The sequence below is a fragment of the Hemicordylus capensis genome, chromosome 3, assembly GCF_027244095.1.
Source record: "Hemicordylus capensis ecotype Gifberg chromosome 3, rHemCap1.1.pri, whole genome shotgun sequence".
Taxonomy (NCBI): Eukaryota; Metazoa; Chordata; class Lepidosauria; order Squamata; family Cordylidae; genus Hemicordylus; species Hemicordylus capensis.
The window spans coordinates 112,187,651-112,209,050 of record NC_069659.1 but is presented as its reverse complement, the minus strand read 5'-3'; the positions used below and the strand labels follow the sequence as shown (position 1 = coordinate 112,209,050).

General features: G+C 40.9%; 1 protein-coding gene across 2 annotated transcripts in view; it reads left to right on the top strand.

Annotated features, from left to right (window-relative positions):
• PHEX (phosphate regulating endopeptidase X-linked) overlaps positions 1-21,400 on the top strand; it is a 178,266-nt gene that overhangs the window by 50,641 nt on the left and 106,225 nt on the right. For both annotated transcript variants that reach the window (XM_053305270.1, XM_053305271.1), the window contains 3 exons: positions 4,258-4,351; positions 5,670-5,798; positions 10,461-10,562. In XM_053305270.1, the coding sequence (XP_053161245.1) occupies positions 4,258-4,351; positions 5,670-5,798; positions 10,461-10,562 (325 nt within the window). The remainder of the gene's footprint in view (positions 1-4,257; positions 4,352-5,669; positions 5,799-10,460; positions 10,563-21,400) is intronic.

The following is a 21,400-nucleotide window of genomic DNA, read 5'->3' as shown; positions in this document are numbered from 1 at the left end:
ATACGTCTTTGGAAGTCTTTTATTATGTAGAAAAATCTAATGCTGTCAAAATGCTTTAGAGAAAAAGCATTTTATTGCTGTGTTTAGTCTAAAAATGTATTCTTAATGTCTCTGAGCATTCGCATTAAGAAATTCAGCTAGGCAGAAACTTCAGGTGAATAGCACCCAGCTACAAAAAATAGCCTTGTCATAAAACACAGAATAAGCCACCGTGTACTATGATGCTTAAATTCTAAAATGACAGGTATGGCTTAAAACCTTTTTGCTATTCACATACCTGTCCTGGAAACCTGTACTTCTAATCTCATATGCATAATGTGTTATCAATATGGTGATGACACCCAAATCTATTTCACCACGTCATTTTCATTGGGAGAAGGCATAACCTCCCTAAATGCCTGACTGGAGGCAGTAATGGGCTCTATTTTTAATTTATTATAGTTATTATTATTTATTATTTATTGAATGTATATACCGCCTAATATAAACATCTCTAGGCAGTGTACAAAATTAAAAACATAAAACATAAGACATTTAAAATGAATTTTAAAAGATAAAAGCATAATAGATAAAAATACATTAATGACACATTAAAATGTAAAAAAATTAAGAGGGGTTTGGATAACTTCATGGAGGAGAGGTCTATCAACGACTAGTCGGAGGGCTATAGGCCACCTCCAATCTCAAAGGGAGGAACAGGCGCGGAGCCAGACCAGTGGCCTGTGTCTTGCCGTGACGGTGGCCCCACTCACCCACCCCCCGCATGTGACATCAGACGTGGGGGCTAGCCACGCCCCCACGTCTGACCTCAGCCGTGGGGGGCATGGTTGGGGTGAACCGCTTCTGGTCATGCCGTGAACGCAGTGTTGGCCATCCAACTCCCGAATGGGGCCGCGCGGCCATTTAACTACCAAATGGGGGCCGCACAGCCCCCAGTCAGAAGCTAAACCAGCACCCGTGCATCTGACGTCAGAAGCTGGGGGTGTGTCGGGGCCATGAGGTGTGGCCCCTGATTGGCGGTGGCTTGGGTTCTTTGAACCCATTTGCCCAATGGTGGCTCCACGCCTGGGCAGGAGTACCAGTTGCAGGGGAGTAACAGCAGGAGAGAGGGCATGCTCTCAACTCCTGCCTGTAGGCTTCCAGCGGCATCTAGTAGGCCACTGTGTGAAACAGGATGCTGGACCTGGGCCTGATCCAGGGCCTGATCCGCCTGGGACTGATCCACCAACTTGTTTGGTGGCTACTAGGGAACAGGCCTTTTCCGCTGCTGCCCATGGACTTTGGAATGTACTCCTTATTGTAATAAGAGCCTCCCCATCTCTGGCAGCTTTTAAGAAGCCACTGAAGACACATTTATTCACCTGGGCTTTTAATTAGATTTATAGTTTTAATATTTTTAATATTGAGTTTTAAATGTTTTCAATGTTTTAAATATTTTAATTGTTAATTGATTTGATATTTTAAATGATTTTAATTGTAAACCACCCAGAGACACAGGTTTTGGGTGGTATAGAAGTAAGTAAGTAAATAAATAAATAAATAAATAAATATGTATAGGGACTGTTTGTGAAAACACTGTGGAGAGGAAAAAAGACACTCTGCATTTGGGATCAAAACTTTGTTAAATATCGGTTCATATGGCTGCAGGACTGAGCCTTAATAATGCAAAGAGATTGTATGGTGAATTCCTGTATAACATTTGGAAAGACACCCAGCAAATGCAGAGGCTTCCCAGTGTTTCTGATCACAGAGAGGATCACTCTCCTGGTATAGTGTTTGTCTGTGCAGACAAACATTGTGCTCATGGACAGTAGAGGGGGCAGGATATGCATGCATCAGCACAGGAAGCAGAGATTGCTGGTCTGCTTCTGTTGGTATTGCACCTGTGTACAGGGTACATGGATACTTCTGAAGAGGGCTTTAGTGCTATGAAAAAAGGAGAAAAGCATTTATTTATACATTTTCGCCATACCATACATAATTTTATCAACCACTTTCATGCTGCCAGCCCACCCACCAGACACAATGGCCAAAGTCACATGCAACATGGAACTGTGGGTCCAATGGAGCCACGGTTCCACACACACCCAATTTCTCCCATCTGAATTCGGACATAACAGAGAGCATCCTCTCTGCAGTCAGCGAGACTGCAGAGAGGAGGGGAGCTGGCTGTGCGGACTTCCTTCTTGACTGAATGACAGCCCGTACAGCCAATCATGCTGGAGTTGAGGAAGGAGCTTCCTCCCTCAACTCTCATTTCAGAGGACGCAGCCTGTATTTCGGCATTTGGACATACCGCAGGCAGCATCACATTTTGGGATGCAGTGACAAAACTCACAACAACCCAAGGGCTCAGATTGGAGTTCCAAATCTGAACCCTCATTTTCATCTCCATGCCAAACTGTATTTTGCCACATTCGGTCATAATGTCCATGGAACTGCTGCCCCATTCAACTGCGTTTCCACATTATGTACAAATGCGGCCAATGTTTCTAAACTAAAAAACCTCAAACATCTTAGCTTTTGCTTGTAAGAAAGGAGCTTCAGTCTCCTCTTCATTTTGGTTGCCCCTTCCTGCTCTTTTGCTAGTTGTTTATGTACTATGCATCCTGACTTCCGTAAAATTAAAAAGACAAACCAAACCATGCATTATTTTAATTTTAATAAAAATTAAAGAAGCAATAAGTCATTCAATTGCCCTGTTCAGATATTGAATTAAAAACTCTGCTCAGAGTGACCTCACCAAAAGTGTGCAGAAAGTCCCACCCTGGCACTGTCACTCATGCCCTCCAGCTCGCCCACCCATGGTTAAGGCGACATTTGTGTGAAGAAGGAAGTGCTGGAACTGTGATGGCTGGCGCTTCCGTTATTGGCAGCCTCGGGCAATCCAGTCGGTTCCCCAGATGTGACAGTTTGCTACAATATTTAGAGAACAACCTGAATAATTTTATCCTCCTGCATTAGAAATATTGGTTTCATCTCCTCTTCCTTGCCTTAAATATGTCCATGTTTTCTGCAGGACTGTTCCTTATTGGAATCCTGGGCAAACAGACAAAGAAAGAAATGGAAGAAATGCAGGCTAGATAGATGTTGTTGTCTAGGTAACTAGTTCTCTGGAAATGACTGCACACCAAATAAATTATGGTTTGAAACCTTCACAATATTGTTACATAGTTATTTTCACTTCTGTCTTAACAAAGCAGATAAGCAACAGCTATTGTTAGCTATTTTCCAGAGAACAAAGAACTGTTTTAGATTGAAAGCTTTGTACATTTCCAGGCCTTCAAAACAAAAACAAAAAAAAATCTGCATTCAACAAGGTTATCTTTATGTTAGGAGTGCAAAACATATTCAGGAGTCTATTGCTTAACTTACTATGTTTACACATGCCACCTGAATCACCTTGCAAAAATGCAATGCTACAAAAACTGTAGGATTGCCATACAAGGAGAATGTGTTCACATATTACTGGTTTTCATATTTGTTATTAAAGACTACAGTAAGAATCACCAGATATCTTGACAGTGGCTGACATCCTGATTAACAAAATACCAGTGCATGCAAATGGAGCAGCACCAATGCACCATTAGTGCTTCTGAAGAGTTCCACATTAACACAGCACCAATACTAGCATGTATTGTGGGAAGTTCAACAACCAGAAACTCTCTGTGTCACCCAGAAATCTGTCTCTGAGGGCTGCATGACCCTCAGAGTCATACTTTTGTGTGGCACAGAGTGCTTCCTGGGGAAGGGGAGGTCATAGAAATGTGCCCCAACCACTGAGCCAGCTATGGAGCTGAGTTAGCTGAACTTTTCAGAAGTGCTTCTCGCATTGCTTGGGCACTTTGTTAGGATGTCACATCAGCCAGTACATTTAACATGAAATTTCCCAACGATTTTTCTAGTTATATTATTCTTGGTTTATTGTTGTTGCCCTTTATAATGAGTAATTGAAAAACTCTCCCTGTATAAAAGCATTAATGCCAAATTCCATCTCAAGATGAGAAATGGTTGAAACATCCTCCAAATGGAGGATCCCATAATTCAGCTGCAAATCAAATGACTGTAACTTTTTTTAGGTTGTTCATTGCTCATTAATTTTCAAAATGAAGGTGCTACCAATGCAGGCAGCATACTAATCGGAACCCCCCCCCCCCACACACAAACTATTTGTGTATTATTTTATGGTATCGGACAGGTATGCATGAAGACACATGAGTTTCACTGTCTGACATAAAGCTGTTTCTGCTCTGACAGGACTATTGCCAATTATTTAGTATGGAGAATGGTGTATTCAAGAATGTTTAGCCTCAGCCGACGTTTCCAATATAGGTGGCTGGAATTTTCAAGGGTAAGTGTGAAACGTTGATGTCAATATCTTCTCTTCACTCATAAATCCATTGACAACAATGTGTAGTCAGAATCCATGAATTACTATACATTACCTGTGAGTAACTCTAAAAAAGCCAGATATCATAACCTTGCATAGGTAAGGGTTGGGCATGGGTGAAAGAATTCTATGGCCAAGAAGATCAAGTTTTCCATTTGCTCAGAACAACTTGAATTGAAAATTGGTATTTCCAATGTATTTTGGAATACAAATTGTATTTCTAGTTTGTATTTCCAGTATCAGAGAATATCACCTAGCCCCTCTAAGGTTACACTAGGGCTTAAGTCCTTTCCTGGAGGCCAAGATATAAAACATATTCAAATGTGAATACATTTTAGATCTTTGCCTCCAGGAAAATAATATTTTTTAACATCTAGGTTTTATCCCTTTATGTCCACATCCTGCATCTGTGAGGATGAGATTTTCATACTCTAGTAGTATATGAAACAGAGAGGACAGATGGCATTGCTACTTGGAGGTTTATAGTTTCACAGGACTGAAAATGTGGTTCACAGGACTGAAAATGTGCTAATAGCAGGCATATTATCAATATTGCTAAACTGCTCTGTTAAATTGGCTGGCCATTCTGACATTCCTGAGTCATCTTGAAAGAGTTTGTCACACTAGAGGTGATGACAAAAGATCCATTTTAAACATTAAAAACAGCTGCTGGGTATGGAATTCGATCAAGATTTCAGTGCTAGGAGACGTTTTGAAATCATTTCCCCTGCACTGTTTCTCCAACTGAAATATGTCTTGGAAGTTGCTATTTGCCTGGCCAAAACTTGCTTCTCTGGAGAAATGAAGCTCTACCAGTCACCGTCAGACTTTTTTTCACTGAAGTGCCCAAATGTCAGATCCAATGCTGATTTGATTTGGTGGAAAGTTAGACAACAAATTGAAAAGGAAAGGGCGGGGGGGGATGGATTATGTTTGAGAATATTTTGGGGAGGATGGAGATGGTTAATTTTTGGAAAATATTCTGTGAGGTTTGTAACTTAGCCAGATTGGCCTCTTTGATGCTTTCCAGCTGTGGTTGGATTACAACTCCACAGCCACAATTGGTGATGGGAGTTATCAACAGCTGGAGACCTTTAGATTGGCCACCCCTGAACGAAACCATGATATCAGTGGTAGTTGCTAGATGGAGTGACAATAACAGGAGGATCACAATGGCAATAGTTATTGCACATAGCAGTGGTAGTTGTCTTATTCAGCAGATGTTGCCATGGGGCGTAGGATTTTTCTAAGGAAACTGATCACTCTTAAATCTAAACAGATAATTCACGGGACCTCCTCCTTACTGCCTCAATGGGATAAGTGTGTAAACGTTGTGGAAGGTGCTCTCCCTTACGTTGTCGGCAAAATGTTTGTAGATCTTCATTTCCAAGAAGACAAGAGGGAAATGGTAGGTTCTCGTTTACCTTTTTACCTTTGACATTTGCTTTCTTCTTTCAGAAGAATAGATAATCATGGGTTGGAAGGATTAGCTCTGAGACACTGGAGGATTAAGAGCCAGTGAGCCTTTGGAAACTACTTCAGGACAGCAAAGGATATATTGTACCCAAAATATATGTGTGACAAAGCAAGCATATTAGAAAGCATGACTATGTTAGTGTCAAATGGGCTGGAGGTGCACATTGAGCTACTGCAAGCTTCTGGGCTTATTTGAAGTAGCTCCCCAGGAGTTTGGGCTTAGCTTCTCCCTTCCTTCTCCTCCAGCCAATACTGCAAATCTGATTGGCTGGGAGCATGGCAACACCATTTTTACTCTTTCTTTCCCCAGGTGCTCAGGGCTGCTTTTACTTTCTCTCACATTAATGTCTCTCCACTTTCTTCCCTAACAAAAAAGCTTTTCTTGCTCCCCACCTTTCCTGCAGCAAAATTGTCCTGGAATTCAGGGGTTTTGATATTAAAATCCTTTCTTTTATTGATGTAAATTTTTGTAGAAGCTGCCATTTTGCAACTGATGTTGTTTCCCCAAGCTACTCTTTCGTGCTGGTAGGTCCCAAGGCTCTGCCAAAAAAATAATAATAAAATAATAATAATAAAAGCCAGTAGCTCCTGCAAGCCTCAAGTCTTGCAAAAGGCATTACCAGTAGACTAGTCACCATGAGCAAGTCAGTAGAGAAGTTGAGCTGAATAACTATAACAGATTCAAAGCCAGGCACTCAGCACAAACATGGGGAGCCTGTAAGGAGAGACCTAAGAGAAAGAGATAATCTAAAACACAGGTCTGACAAGTCATTCAAGGCCAAACTATGTATGATGCAGCAGATATGTAGGAAGTAGCCACGAAGAATTGTGTGATTTGAATTTGGGCTGTGGCACAGAGGAAGAGGGGTTCACTCTGCACAGATTATTGAATGCAAATTATTTCATTCACTTCCACCCCCTGTACCTAAGCTGTTGGTAACCACAGATGGGAAAACATACAGGCACAGACATCAAACTGCTTGCGGAAATAGCAGAATGTAAACTGCCAGTTACTAGACTCCTTGAGCCTATGCATGTTTAATCAGAAGTTACTCCCTTTAAGTTCAAAGGGATTTACTCCCCCAAAAGTGTACATAGGAACATAGTTCCTATGCATAGTGCAATCTTATGTACAGTTTCTTGTTAATAAATTCCATTGAAATCAGTGGGATGTATTTTGAAAGAAACATGGATAAGGATTGATTTACAAGCTGGGGATACTAGGGCTGTGCAGTGCACACAGCGCTCATTACTGAGCTCAGTATTGACCTGATCCCTGTAATGATAGAATTGTGCACTGGATATTTGGGGTGCCCTTAATCTCATTGAGCTGATGAGTGAGTATAGGGCAGGGGAATGGTGGAGGACATAGCTTGAAGAAAGCAGCTGCCACAGGCAGCCACAGAGGCAGTGATTCATTATCACCACCTTTCCCTCCAACATCTTGCTCTAGAACGCACCAGGGCAAGAAGCAATGTAGTTATGTTGCCTCCAATAAGATGTGGCATTGAATCAAACCTTTTTTCAATATTGGAGACATTTTTCATTAGACTCATTTCTGGTGATAAATGTCCCAATATGACTTGCATCACATTGGAATCAATTATTGTTCTGATTTGATGCACAAGCCCTAATATAAACTAGGTTGATTCCCATTTTTAAAATGTGGCATCTTTTGTTCAGTCTTTTCCTTGTGTTTTAGCTACATGGATACTGTCAAACCATTTCCCCCATTTTCTACTGGAAGGGCCTTGCTAAACAAATAATTATGGGAAGTATGATGTTTTCAGATTTAGTCACTGATGAGCTCATGCCCTGGATGTCTTCTTGTCTCTCTCCTTTTATCAAAGAGATATTATTTGTGTCTAAATATAGCAGTGTTTTTTGACCTACAGTCTAGGCAGCATTTCATACAGCTACGCCTGAACAATTTTGATAACAACTCTGATGGTATGAATAGATTTCTTCTCCCACCTACTGCTACAGCTGGTGCATAAAAACCAGAATATACACTAGGGTCCAATTGTAGAGCTAGAATATGAACTGGCAACCTCCAAGTACAGGGAGTTCACCTCATTAGTGCACTAAGTTAATTGAAACACTGCTCTGCCATCAATATTCTCTAAGTTACCTTATTCCCTGGCATGCAGTTTACTCCCAACTGTTTGAATGCTTGGTCATATTTAATGCTAAGTCTGTACCGGCTTCCGTATTGCACCAAAATTATATGATATTAAAAGGACAGTAATGAATCATAAAAATGAGATGCTTCAATTCTCTTTTGGTCATTTAGGTAAGGACATTCTTTCTCCACTTAGGTCAATATCAAAACTCTCAATGAGGCTGGAGATTCACCTGCCAATTAATTCTATTGTTACATAACTGAATACTGTTTTCCAGACCTATTTTTCACATTTATTTGATATTTAGGGAGCAGTCTACTAGTTGTGCTCTTCCACAACCCCCCATGGATTGGAGTATGTGCTTGAGAAACATTTTTCAATCCTTCCCTTATCCCAATCAGATGTCTCATATTACATTTGGTTTTTGCTACTGTGTTCTTCTGATTTTTAAAAATGTTTATAAAAAACTAAACTGCAATTCCAGTTTCACTGCTGTTGCAGATTGTATTCTGTCCAAGTGGTGTACAGAGCAAACACCAGTGGGAGTTTTAACGGAACTTTACTTGGCACACAAAAGGCACTTAGAGATCAGTGCAAAAACATGTTGATTCACACGACCACTAAGACAGAAACAGGAAGGACAATAACAAAAGCTCCTAGAAAGCCCAACCAACCGGAACAAATTATAACTCCTTGTTATAGTGCCCCTTCTGGCTTTATAGCAGATTGTATAAAACTGCAGTATTCAATAATCTAAGCCATAGCTGTTGCATATCCCAACAATTACAACATTGTAAGCTGTAGGTTTGTGATCACAGAAATGCTTCTTCAGACAAACACCATAACTGTGAGCAGCATGATGAGGATGAGGTGTGTCAGCCCTGGGGACAGGACTTCTGGGCATGCTCAGGAATGCTATATATATATGAGTGTTCCTTCCCCCTCCTGTGTGAACAGGGTTAGTTATGGGTGTGTTCTCTGTTCTCTCACACACTATGTCCAGCCTAAATGGTTCCCCGTTGCTTGAAAATCATAGCCGGCTGTTAGAACTGGCAACTGCCTCAACTTAACATTTCATATACATCACTGAATAGGGGTGTGGCATGCCAGAGTATAACAACTGTCATCTAAAAACTCAGACATGCCAAAGAAAATCAGCACACATCACAAGATACACCACTTTGAACATATGCTAATATGGCCGTATATGTTCACCTTGTGAACATTTGAACATTACTATGTTCACCCTGTGGACCTTACTATGAGATCTATTGCGGATGGTGGTGGTGATGATGGTGATGATGAAAATATTTATATAACCTTTTCAACAAAAAAGTACTTAAAGTGGTTTGCATAGCAAAAGGGATGAGAAAATGGTTCCTTGACTCAAAGGTACTCACAATCTTGCACACACACACACACACAGAGGACACCAGCAACAGTCAGTCACTTTAGAAATGCTGTGCTGGGCTGAATAGAAGTGCCTCTTTACCTGCTAATATTTTGATAGGGCTAACCCTGGAGATTGTAAAATTGCCCTAACTCCATCAGCCAGGTTAACATTTTATGTGCACTAGCTCAGGGTAACTGCTTATTTATTGCTATGTACCCTATCCCCCATTGGCATGTTGGCTTCTTCTCTCTGTGAACTCTGTCATGTTCCCAGTAGCTAAGCCTCTAGTCAGGTCTACTCCTGCCACATAGCTGGGCATGTGGAAAAGATTAGGAACTTCTCTTTGTATGACATGACATATATACCTCTCTTTGTGTGACCTACTCTCTGCTGAGATATGTAAGTTTGCCTTCCAAGATTGGGGCATGTTTTAGTAACCTCTTAGCTAACATTTATTTTCTTACATAGCTGTCCTGTCCTTCTGAAATCAAGCAAAGTCATATTTTTAGTTTATTATATAGTCTCCAATAGTTTTTCATTCTACAAGTATTATACATCTTTGGGGCCAGTATTCAAGGGGGTGTCAGAGCACCATAAGAGGACCCAACCAGGATAATTTAAATGTGATGATTAACACAGAAGCAGTATAGACATCTTGATTTTAACTCCCTTTTGGGGATATATAAGTAAACAAAAGAATAGTGGTGTCAAGTGATTTAAAATACTCTGACATGGGTTGGGAGTACATAGGAAAAAGAGAAAGAAAAAAAGAAAGAAAGAAGAAAAGAAAGAGAGAGAGAAAGAGAAATAGAGAGGTAGAGGACAGAGAATTAATGGAAAGTAAAGGAAATTGATAATGAGCAATAGAGATGTTGCTCCTCCTAGTCATAGGCCCCAATCTAGTTTTAGCTTTGTACAATTTGTGGTATCACTTTGGATCATTGAGGACCAGATTAGCACTGTGTATTGGCTGAATGTGTAGACTCTAGTTTTTGCATGTAGGTCTCCTATGTTGGATTGAATGGGTACTCTTCAGAACATTGCATATTTCTCTTATTGTAGAAAAACTTTGTTGTAGATGGAAGAGTTGACTGAAGGGGTTCGTTGGGCCTTTATGGACATGTTGGAAAATGAAAACACTTGGATGGATTTGGAGACGAAGAAAAGAGCTATTGAAAAGGTAAAAACATTTAAATACATACTGTATATTTAGATGTGTGGATTTATACTAGTAATCTGAAAATATGACATATTGTTGCAGTTTTGCTGTAAAAATGTATTGTAAACTCCCCGCCCCCTGCCCTTTATCTGGCATTATGTTTAATCTTCTTTGTAACTTGCCTATATATTGCAGATTTCATTGACTCCTTGGCTCTTGCTCTTCTCAGAACTCATAAACTAGATAATGAACAAGCTTAGCTGAGAATGAGATGATTACTAGAAGACGGTTCTCCTATTACGATATTGAGAATGGGTGGAAATGTCTAGATGGTCTCTCTTTATGATGATTTGCTAATCTGGAAGGATTGCATTTTTCACTTGTATGAATGTCACTTTCTAAAATGTGTTAAATTTTGATGATAATTTTTATGGGGTTGCTCTTCTGTTCATTTATTTGGTTAATATTCTCAATGCTTATGGGTTGAATAAAGCACTTGCTGAATACAACTTTCCAGAAAACAGTAAAAAATTATATTAAATAGTAGCACTTTATAGCTTTGAAGTCCAAAACTAAATACAAGAATTGCATTGATGATCAGGACATGTAGCGGCATTTGTCTGCCTCCTACTAGGTGGCGTTCCGCCCATAGCCAGCATTCACAACAATGAATGCTCATAATCTGGGTGAGAGAGTTACATGCAATGCAGTGCTGGAGGCTGCATTTGCTTCAACTCTGATATATGTTGACACCGATATAGGTGTTGAGGGATGAAGCTCCTCCCTCTCTCCCTGTGTGATTGGCTGAAGCAAGAAGGAATCCTGTACAGCTAGTTCCCTATCCTGACTGCAGAAAGCCCACTTTCCATTTTGTCTGAATCTGTATACCGGAAGAGCGGGGGTGGAACTGTGGGTCTAATGGATCAGTGGTTCCACTTTACGTGTGAATGCAGTCAAAGAGAGAGGGGTGGGGGGAGAGAAGAATGACATCTTCCCCAACCTTGCAGAAAGGTAGGGTGGTGTATGGCTTTCTGCATTATTATAGTTCCTTCTCGTTTGTGGATTGCACTGTCCATGCTTAGCATACTCTTCTCTATGTAGGGCAGAAGAAAAGCTAAAGTGTGCTGTTGAGTCGGTCTTGACTTCTGGCGACCACAGAGCCCTGTGGTTGTTTTTGGCAGAATACAGAAGGGGTTTACCATTGCCTCCTCCTGCACAGTGTGAGATGATGCCTTTCAGCATCTTCCTATATTGCTGCTGCCCGATAGAGGTGCTTCCCATAGTCTGCAAAACATACCAGCAGGGATTTGAACCGGCAACCTCTGGCTTGCTAGTCAAGTCATTTCCCCGTTGTGCCATTAAGTGGCACTAGGACAGAAGTACAGACAAAATGCTCACGTTCAGCCTGCATTAATCTTCTGTAGGGCAGAAGTACAGAAGACGAATGCAGGCTGAACATGAGCATTTTGTCTGGTTTGCGGATTGTGCTGAATGAACACATCTAAATCCAGATGTTTTCCCACTGCAGGACTAGTTAACTCATTACAAGCAGAAAAGGAAGATATGCTTCAGGTCATTAATGCTGTTGTAATGCTGGGACTAGGACTCACAAGTTCTATAAGCTCATTTACTATGAGATCTACAAGTCTCTCTTCACATACAGCAGGAAATTAGAAGAACAAGCTGATAACAGGTGTACACAGAGTGTCTAAAAGAGTGAGCTATGAATCACGAAGTCCCTGGTTTGAACTGCATCTGCTATGAACTCACTATGTCCTCTTAGGCAAGCTGCTCCCTCTTAGCATCAGCTCCCTGGTTGCAACATGGGAATAATATGTTCTTCCCTTACGGGGTTGTTGAAAGGATTACAGCAAAATAATATATGTGAAGCTGTTTGAATTCTCACAAACGATGTACAAATGCTTATTAACATTAAGTAGTGTGTGTGCGTTCTTTTATTTTGATTATGAGGCACATTGAAAGCAGGCATGTTAGGGGCGAAGGGTATAGCTGTCCACATGAAGGAACTTTATGTGAAGGAGCATTCACAAATACAATCTTCGAGCTGCAGTCACTCAAATGGTACAGTCAAGGAAGGACTCTGCCATGTCTTCTTTCTCCCTCTTTGAACTAGCCTCTTATCATATTTTCAACACTGTGTGTGACATTCTACTACTACAAGTATGTGATCGGTTCACAGATGTCTAAAGAGTCTTGGAACCACATTATTGTAATCCTCCATTTTAAGCTCTCTGGGGAAGCTCATCCAAATGCCAAGCAGCACTTAGAGTGACACTTTAAAAAAAAATGCATGAGTACACAGAGGCAGAGGGGAAGAAATGGCCTCTTCACCTTATTTGTAGAAGTGATTGGGTAGCAGCTTATTGGCAAATGCCCTCGGTGACGGGTCCTGTGTGGAGGCTGCAGCTGAGTCATTTCCCACCTGCTGTGCTCATATAAAAATAGGCAGCATTTGATTTTTTATTCCCTTCAAACAGTAAACTTCAAAGCTTTTAGATAATGCAGATGAGAAAAATGGTCTGAGTAATCTGGAATAGTTTAACAGTGAGCATGTCTCATGTTTAAATAGTGCATCATGCTGCATTTTTCAAAAACCTGTTTAAAAATGAAAGATAGGAAAAGCTGGACCTATTTTAAAGAAGGAAGTCAGATCAAAGCGTAGTAAAATTAGGTATTGATGCCTCAGTATTGTGAGTTAGCTGTGTTTTGTGAAAATAGTTGGCCACATTCACATTTCCTATGCTTGTACATAAAATTTGTCATGGACATCAGCTGGAGGTGGACTGAAAGCTTACTGAACTAAATAAGTATCAGCTTTGAGCCTTAGGAACAAGGGAGATGCATGGAGTGTAATATCTGGGTCAGATCCAAGACAAAAGAGCTTGCTGCCCCATAGTACTGCCTGCTGGCATCAGGGATCCTTCCTAGTTTCCTTGCATAACTACTTGGCCTTTGGGATTCCTTATTGGACATACTTGAGTCTGGTTTGAGTCAGATATGCCTGTTTCAAACATATTTGAGAATATAGGTGCATTTTGGAGCTTTAAGAGAGAAGCAGCATTACCTGAAAGGTACTTCATTTGGTGAGAAGGCTGCTACAGAGGTAGTTCAATAGTCAGATGAGGTACAAATGAGCGTGAAAATGTAGAAACTGAGGGATATCAGTCATACTGTTTTTTAATAACTGAATGACATGTTACATTTGCCATTGGGCCACCACTGAAAATTGTATTCATTCATTCATTCAATACCTTTATATACAGCCTATTACAAAAGTTTCAAGGTAGTTCACAAATAAAAACAGCCAACAATTCAAAAACAAACATTAAATCATATACAAAATTCCATTTAAAATTAATTCAGTAAAAATTCAACTAAAAGCCTAGCTGAACAGATGCATCTTCAGTTGTTTCCTAAAAGCCATCAGGGTATCCCTGTGATGACATCTCCTCCTCACTATATTATCTAAAGTGTTTATTTCATGATTCAGCTTCACTGGGTAGGAATTATCTCTACCCCATCCGCAGTTGTAATTTATACTATGGGTGGGGCTAATCCCTACCTGATACAGGTGAATCACATGGTAACCACTTGGAAATGTTACCATTGGGAGGACAACCAATCACCATAGGAATGCCAGTTTTGTACCATTACCATCGCAAATGTACCATAGCCCACCTTTGCTGCCTTGCTCTCTCTTACCTTGTCTCCACATTAACCCCTGACACACAAGCTGGTCAATCACTGGGTTGGGGAAGCAGGCAGATAACCAGCCTGCACACCTGGGATTAACGTGGCAGTGGGGTAAGGCAAGGCACAGTGAGGCAGCTGGGAAGGGATGAGAAGGGTGGGAATGAGCTGCACTTGTGGCTTGTTTTCCACCCTCTACTCCACCTGGATGGGCCGCCACTGTCTAGAAGCTTAGATGTGCCAAATGACAAAGTTTTAAAAACTTCCCATGTTGTGACTGAGCGAGTAGAACTGGGCCTGAGATAAAGAAGTTCCACTGAAGATGTTGCCATTTTCATTTTATTTATTACATTTATATCTCGCCTTTCTTCCGTGGTTGAACTCAAGGCAGCCTATAAGAGGTTCCCAGGAGATCTCTCATCCAGGTATTGACCAGATCTAGACCTGCCAAACTACAGTAAAGTAGCTGCATCATGTGCCCTCCAACTACACTATGGACATGTTTGTTCTATAGATAGAGGCTAGCATCTTGACTCAGCAGCAGCATCCCAAGAAGACTTCCACAGTACCACAGCATGGAGGGGACAATATTTGTCAGTTTATGCTTCCCCTGGAAGTGCTCTGTGTCAAATATCTCACATCTGTCAAAAACTGTTTGCTGTGCAACCTCCAGGGACATATTTTCAGGTGGTGCAGGGCACTGGAAGCAGAGATGAATGGAAATTGCCCCCCACCCTGTGTGCTCCTCACTGCAGGGCTAAAAAAAACTCTCCACAGCATGGACACATCTTCCGAGTGCACTGCTGCCAGCGTAGACAGGATGTCTGCCAATCTGATTTTATTTCAGAGTCATTTGAGGCTAGGAGAAAGCTTCATTTTACCTGGTTTCTAGATAGCCTGGTGAATGCAGCTCTATTAGTGCAACTTTGTTAGCAGAGAGAGGATTACATAATTGTATGAATGCAGCTGCATTATCTGAGAGATTATTACATAATTATGGATGCACATGTAACTGCTCTCACCAGTGTACTTTGTTTACCTGGAGCCCTGCCAGATGGTGATTTTACTTTGGAAGCACAGGTGTGCGTTCACAGATCATCCAGCTTTACATCGAAGTCCCTGCGAGCTATTGGCATACATGATTTGGGTTTTTCGTTGCATATTCGAGCTTAGCCCGATTTATGTCCAGGGCTAATTCCACTTTTAGTGTCGGGTTTCTGGGCAAATTCGAAATATTCAATATGCCCCGTAACTTGCAGTATTTCACCCCTCTTAATCCCGCGGTAAAGCCTGCTGTCTGGGAAAGGCCACATTCAGCTTTTTGCTTCTGGCATTCTGCTACTTGAAACACGCTGACTTGAGGCTAACTTGGATCAAACATCTCTGGTACAACCAATACTGTCATTTATGCAACATTAAAGGCTTGTTTTAAATTTCAAAAGAGCCCTTGTGCCTGCAAAGGCTTTCTTTCTGTACTGCTCTGTCATTAGGGCTGAAGTAGTTACTGTGTATCTAGACCGAGCCTGAAGTTACTGAGCCCGACTCTGACAGCAGACACGGGCCAGTTGACTTTCCTGGTGGATCTTCTGTGTTAAATCCTGACAGGTACATGAGGTGTTCAGATTCTGTTAATGACAGATACATTTAGAAGCAACATGCCTTCAGAGTTTTTCTTTTTCTTTGTTTCTTCTGCTCCAACTATCAAGGGAGACTGTTTTTTGTCACTTATCCAGTGAAGCTTTTGTATTTTCTCTTCCTTATAAAAAAAAGAAAGAACAATGAAGCATACAATATAGGCATGTAATTAACTCAGCTGTAGTAAAGTTTGTTTTGAAAGCAAGCAGACATTCTATCTAAAGTTAGTACTTAATACTGTAGTGTGCTTTTAGGTGCAATTTAATATAGCAAACTCCAAAAGGTCGGCGTCTTTTCTAGTGAATGTGCAGTTCTCACACAATTCTCTGGATGGAGCTCAAGGTGCTTGCACAAGCTGAAGCCCGCCATTCCACTTTCATACTCTTTTCTTTTTCCCTTCAGAGCTCTCCCCCCGCCCCCAATACTGTATTTACATTAATCAAATATTTAAGTAAACTGCACTTACTAATCCTTTCATTGGAGGAGTGTTTCTACACGTGAGGCTTAAATCCGCTTTGATTTAAATTGGTCTGTAAGGCAAATGTGAAATCAAATTGGACACAACCTACTTCTGATTTTCCTTCCATGTGAACAATGATAAAAACATTCACATGGGGGCACAACCAGACCTGGCATGTGCTTAAATGTTTTAAGGGGACTTCCGTTCACAGGGGGGACTGCCCATGATGTATGTTACATTATTAAAAGCCTTTTAAACATGATCTCTTACCCCAATCCTAATTTGTCATGCTAATACAGTTCGGTTCATTACTTGAGTTATGGGAAGAAAGGTAGGTAAAGGTAAAGTGTGCCATTGAGTCGGTTTCAACTCTTGGTGCCCACAGAGCCCTGTGGTTTTTCTTTGGTAGAATACAGGAGGGGTTTACCATTGCCTTGTCCCAAGCAGTATGAGATGATGCCTTTCAGTATCTTCCTATATTGCTGCTGCCCGATATAGTACCAGCGGGGATTTGAACTGGCAACCTTCTGCTTGTTAGTCAAGCATTTTCCCGCTGCACCACTTAAGGTGGGGCAGCCTTTAATGAAATTCAGAAGCCCTACCTTCACCTGCCTGTTTTTCCATAATATTAGCTAAATCAACCCTCTCATAGCCTTCTAAAATCAGTGGCTAAGGGAGAAAAATGTCAAGAAGTAAGGAGGCTGGATACCCCCTGACCCCCCTGAATGTACACTGGATGCACCCCTAAAGCATTTAAAATACATTTTGACACCATTTGTTCTATGTAAGAATGTATTGACAAACACAGAAAGTGTGCTGAAAAGGAGCAAAAAGAAATATTTTTAGTTTCTAAGAGAAACACTCAGAAATTTTTTAAGGTAGTTGTCATTTATATCAAACAAGACTCAATGTACAGCTGTGTGTAAGGAGGATGGGACAGTGAAGGGAAAGCAAGACAATGTCCCTTCGGCGCTGAGTAATGCTATATTACATGACCGTGTTAGAGAAGCAAACATGTGAATGCGGTGTCACATTTTGGTCTATTCCCTCCCTTCCCTTGTTACAACTTTGAGTACTCTTCTGTGTGTGGCACATTCAGAGGTGCACCTAGGTAATTTTGGAGCCTGGACCTAAATGCCTTGGAGGCTCCCCCCTCCCCTGCAAATTAAGCATCATCATGCTCTGCTGGGCGATCACAACATCTGGGGCAGACGAAAGAGGATTTGGGGCCCCCAGGGGCTGTGGAGGCCCTGGACTTCAGCCTTGAAGTTCAGGGGTAAGAGCACCTCTGGGCATATTTCATTCCTGGGATTTAAATAGATGTTGGCTTTAGAAATCTGTAATGCAAATATAAAAACTAAGTTGACTGTAATATACATCAGTTTAAAAAAGGACTCTTTTCTACTTCTGTCAGGAGTTGACAACATTCATATGTGGCACAAACAGGGCATTTAGTGGCAGCTCAAAAGTGCTTTTCAGTGTAATGTGTGAAGAGACAGAGATATAGATCTCCATTTTATCTTGTTTCTTTGATTTACCTAATGTGTTAAAAATAGCTACCTTATTTAGATGTGTCCATGTCTTTTGGGTGTTTTGCCACTCTTTGCCTTACATGCTCTGTAGCACATTATGTTAGCTGGCCATGAACATACTTCATCAATAATTCTCATCCTGGCCCAGCTATGAGTCACCTTGTAGCCTGGTAGAAAAGCTGTTGAATGTGGAAAAAACCATGCTTTTTAAAAGGGTTTTCCTTTGCCTCACATGAGAGGCATAGATAACAGGTTGCTCTATCAGCGAAGCTATTTTGAATGTTGCATTCCATAATAAGTGTTCTGTAGAGAAAAGATTGTGGTAACCCAGGACGGAGTCTATGTTAATGTAGTATTGACATGGGTCTTTTTTAAAATGGTAATTTACTGCTGTTTCCTAAAAATCTGCATTCACTGGCTGAGTATCTTTGTGAGAAGAAAATGATACTGTGTTTCTGCTGCCTGATACATTATTGCTGCCTCACAATCATAGAAATGTTTCTGGATTTGGAAATGAGTGATACAGCCCATAATAGAGTCATGGGTGGTGTAAAAGGTTGGCCTGCACAAAGGACAATTGAGCTATCTTGGCAGGGGCCACAGAGGAGTTTATGGGTTACCCCAAGACCCAATGTGTTCAGTTCCATGTAACTGGAATGAGCGAAGGAGGATGTGGGTAACAGGACTACATAGATGTTTCCCAATAGTTTTGCTAATACAATATAAAATACTATTCTTTATGAAGCTTTATAAAATTTGTAGAATCTCTTAATTCTGCATAGTCATTTAAATCCCCCCCCCCAATACAAGTATGTCTAAAATAATTGGCTTGGAAACAAGTCTTATTCTTTCAGTCCATCATACTTCTAAGTATCTCAGAATGTCTTAGACTTGTTTCACACTTTATATGGCAAACATGTTGACCATATGTCCCTGCAGCAATCACAGCCCCAAAGTGCACACCTATGGCATTTTTAGAGATGCACAGGTTTTCCTTTCAAACATTCCATTGTTCACATAGTGGATCTTCTGAAAACATGTTTGCTACACAAAGAGGTTCTTAGTTTTCATCCCATCAATTTGAATCCATTTCTTCTGAAAAAGGGAAACTGACTCAAATGCATTGGGCTCAGTTATATACATCCTGAGTGCACCTTTGAGGTTGCCTCTCTTGTTGTTTCTGCATTAGTGTCCTCCTTCCTTTCCTTCCTAGATCTTTTGCATTACTGGGGCTCAAGATATTCTTGAAGCTTTATAGCTTCTTCATAAGCTGGATAAGGGCAAATGCACCAGCCACTCTCACCCCATCTGACCTATAGAGAGCGCCACTATTCTGAAAATGTCACCCTTAGCAGAAAACTTCACTCTTAAGGAGGGAACATGTTTTCTAACTGACATGGTGCCTTGTGTTGCATGGCCTTTTAATCAATCAGGCAGGACAGAGAAACAGCCTTAAAAAAAAAAAAAGCCCCCTAAACCACTTTATTCTATTTTGTAGAAAAACATTTATTGTCTGGTTGCAGTACTCAATATAGTGCAGGAAATGTTTGGAGTCTGTGCCAAATTCATGGAAAGACATAATAGCCTCCCAAGTTGTCGGCACAACCAACCTCCTTAAAAAATAAAAATGAATCTCCCCCACCTTTTAAAAGCAAAAGCCATTCTTCTCCTCTATCTGTGCTGTTTTCTCCAATATGCTGTGATATTTGGCAGTTGATGTACAGATTAGAGATGAAGATTCTATCACTTCATTTAGGAACTGCAGGATTGTGGAACCAGAGTGCATTTAGTTTTTTGCTAGGATTAAAATTATTTCAGTATTAGAGAGGAAAATGCGTTGCATTCTCATAAGAGTGGACTCAGATTGAATCTTGATCATTCAGCACATCCAGCTCCTCCCTCCCTGAGATTTCATTTTAGACAGGTATCCCTACTCTTTAACTAAAATGGAGATCTTCAGTGCTGCCATCTTGAAATTCTAACTGCACAGTTGCCACACTGCATGCCTAAGTGCACCCAAAATGGTGGTCTACATAGCCAACACTGATATTGTCATCTAAGGAATTTACCTTGCCATCCATTTGTATGTATAAGGATTATATTATGTGTGTGAATTAAAACTGATGTGGGAATATATTATATTACATATTTTTGGGATGACACCATACAATTAGATTTGGTAATATTTAGACATTCCTAAATAATGACATTTTAGACATGCACAGTATTGCTTTGGTATGTGCATATATATCGTTGGCATCAGCCCACATCTTTATCCCAATATTAATATTAGCTAATAATATTAATAAGTGGGTTTACAAGTACCATGCTGGGCACTATCAGATCTTGGCCACAGGGGCATAGCCAAACTCCTAAAACACCTGCAGTCCAGGCAGGGAGTGGTTTTATGAACACCACACAACAACAACAACAACAACAAATATTTATATACTGCTCTTCAACCAAAGTTCACAAAGCGGTTTACTGTACATAGAAAAATAAATAATATAGAAATAAGATGGCCTCCTGTCCCCAAAGGGCTCACAAACTAAAAGAAACATAAGGCAGATACCAGCAACAGCCACTGGAGCGATGCTGTGCTGGGTTGGATAGGGCCAGTTGCTCTCCCCCTGCTAAATATAAGAGAATATAAGAGAATGAACACTTTAAAAGGTGTCTCTTTGCTCAGTTAGTAGGGGTTACTGGATGCTTTTGGAGTTTGGCCGTGCCGCTTGTGTGTGCAACACTGAGGTAAGAGTATTAGCACCCCTTCTCCTCCTCCTCCTCCTCCTCAAAAGCACTGTAGGGGAGGGTTGCAAGAATTTGCTCCCTCTCCTTATTTGTTCAGCTGCACAAGAAGCCTTCAGTATTCTTTTTTGAAATGTGCAGCCTGTCTTCAGCTGAATTACTCCTGTGTATCATGTTGGCCACTGTTCTTGAAAATTATAGTTTTACTAGTAGGTGAGGCATTTTGTAGACCTGGCAAAGTCATTTGGCATAGATTACATTGGCGGGCACATTCAAGAAATGTAATCCAGGAAGCTACCTAATATGGCAGGGGTGATATTCACAGAAACTGATGTTGGAGTGCTTAACCTAACTCCCAAAATGGATGAGAGTGGATGGCGCAGCCTACATGAAGAGGGTGGCTATTTAACTTTCCATGTGTCAGCTGAGAAGAAGGGAGAGTGGCTATTTATACCTCCAAAGGCATCAGCTGAGAGGTGTGGTGAGGTGTAAAGTTTAAATATCCACTCTCTCTGCTTCTCACTTGATGAATGGGGAGGTTTAAACAAGTGGTGCAAGAGGAGGAGCATCCTGTACCTTTCATGACACTTATTTAAATTTCCCATGCACCAATTGAGAAGCAGGGAAAATGACTATTTAAACTGTATACCAGTTTAGTTGGGTGTGGGGGAGAAACAATGAATAACCGGAACTACCCCCTTGGTGATTCCATTGATATACAGGGAGGTGGCCTGTGAATGGGCAAAACTGTTATTTGAGGGCCACCTGTATTG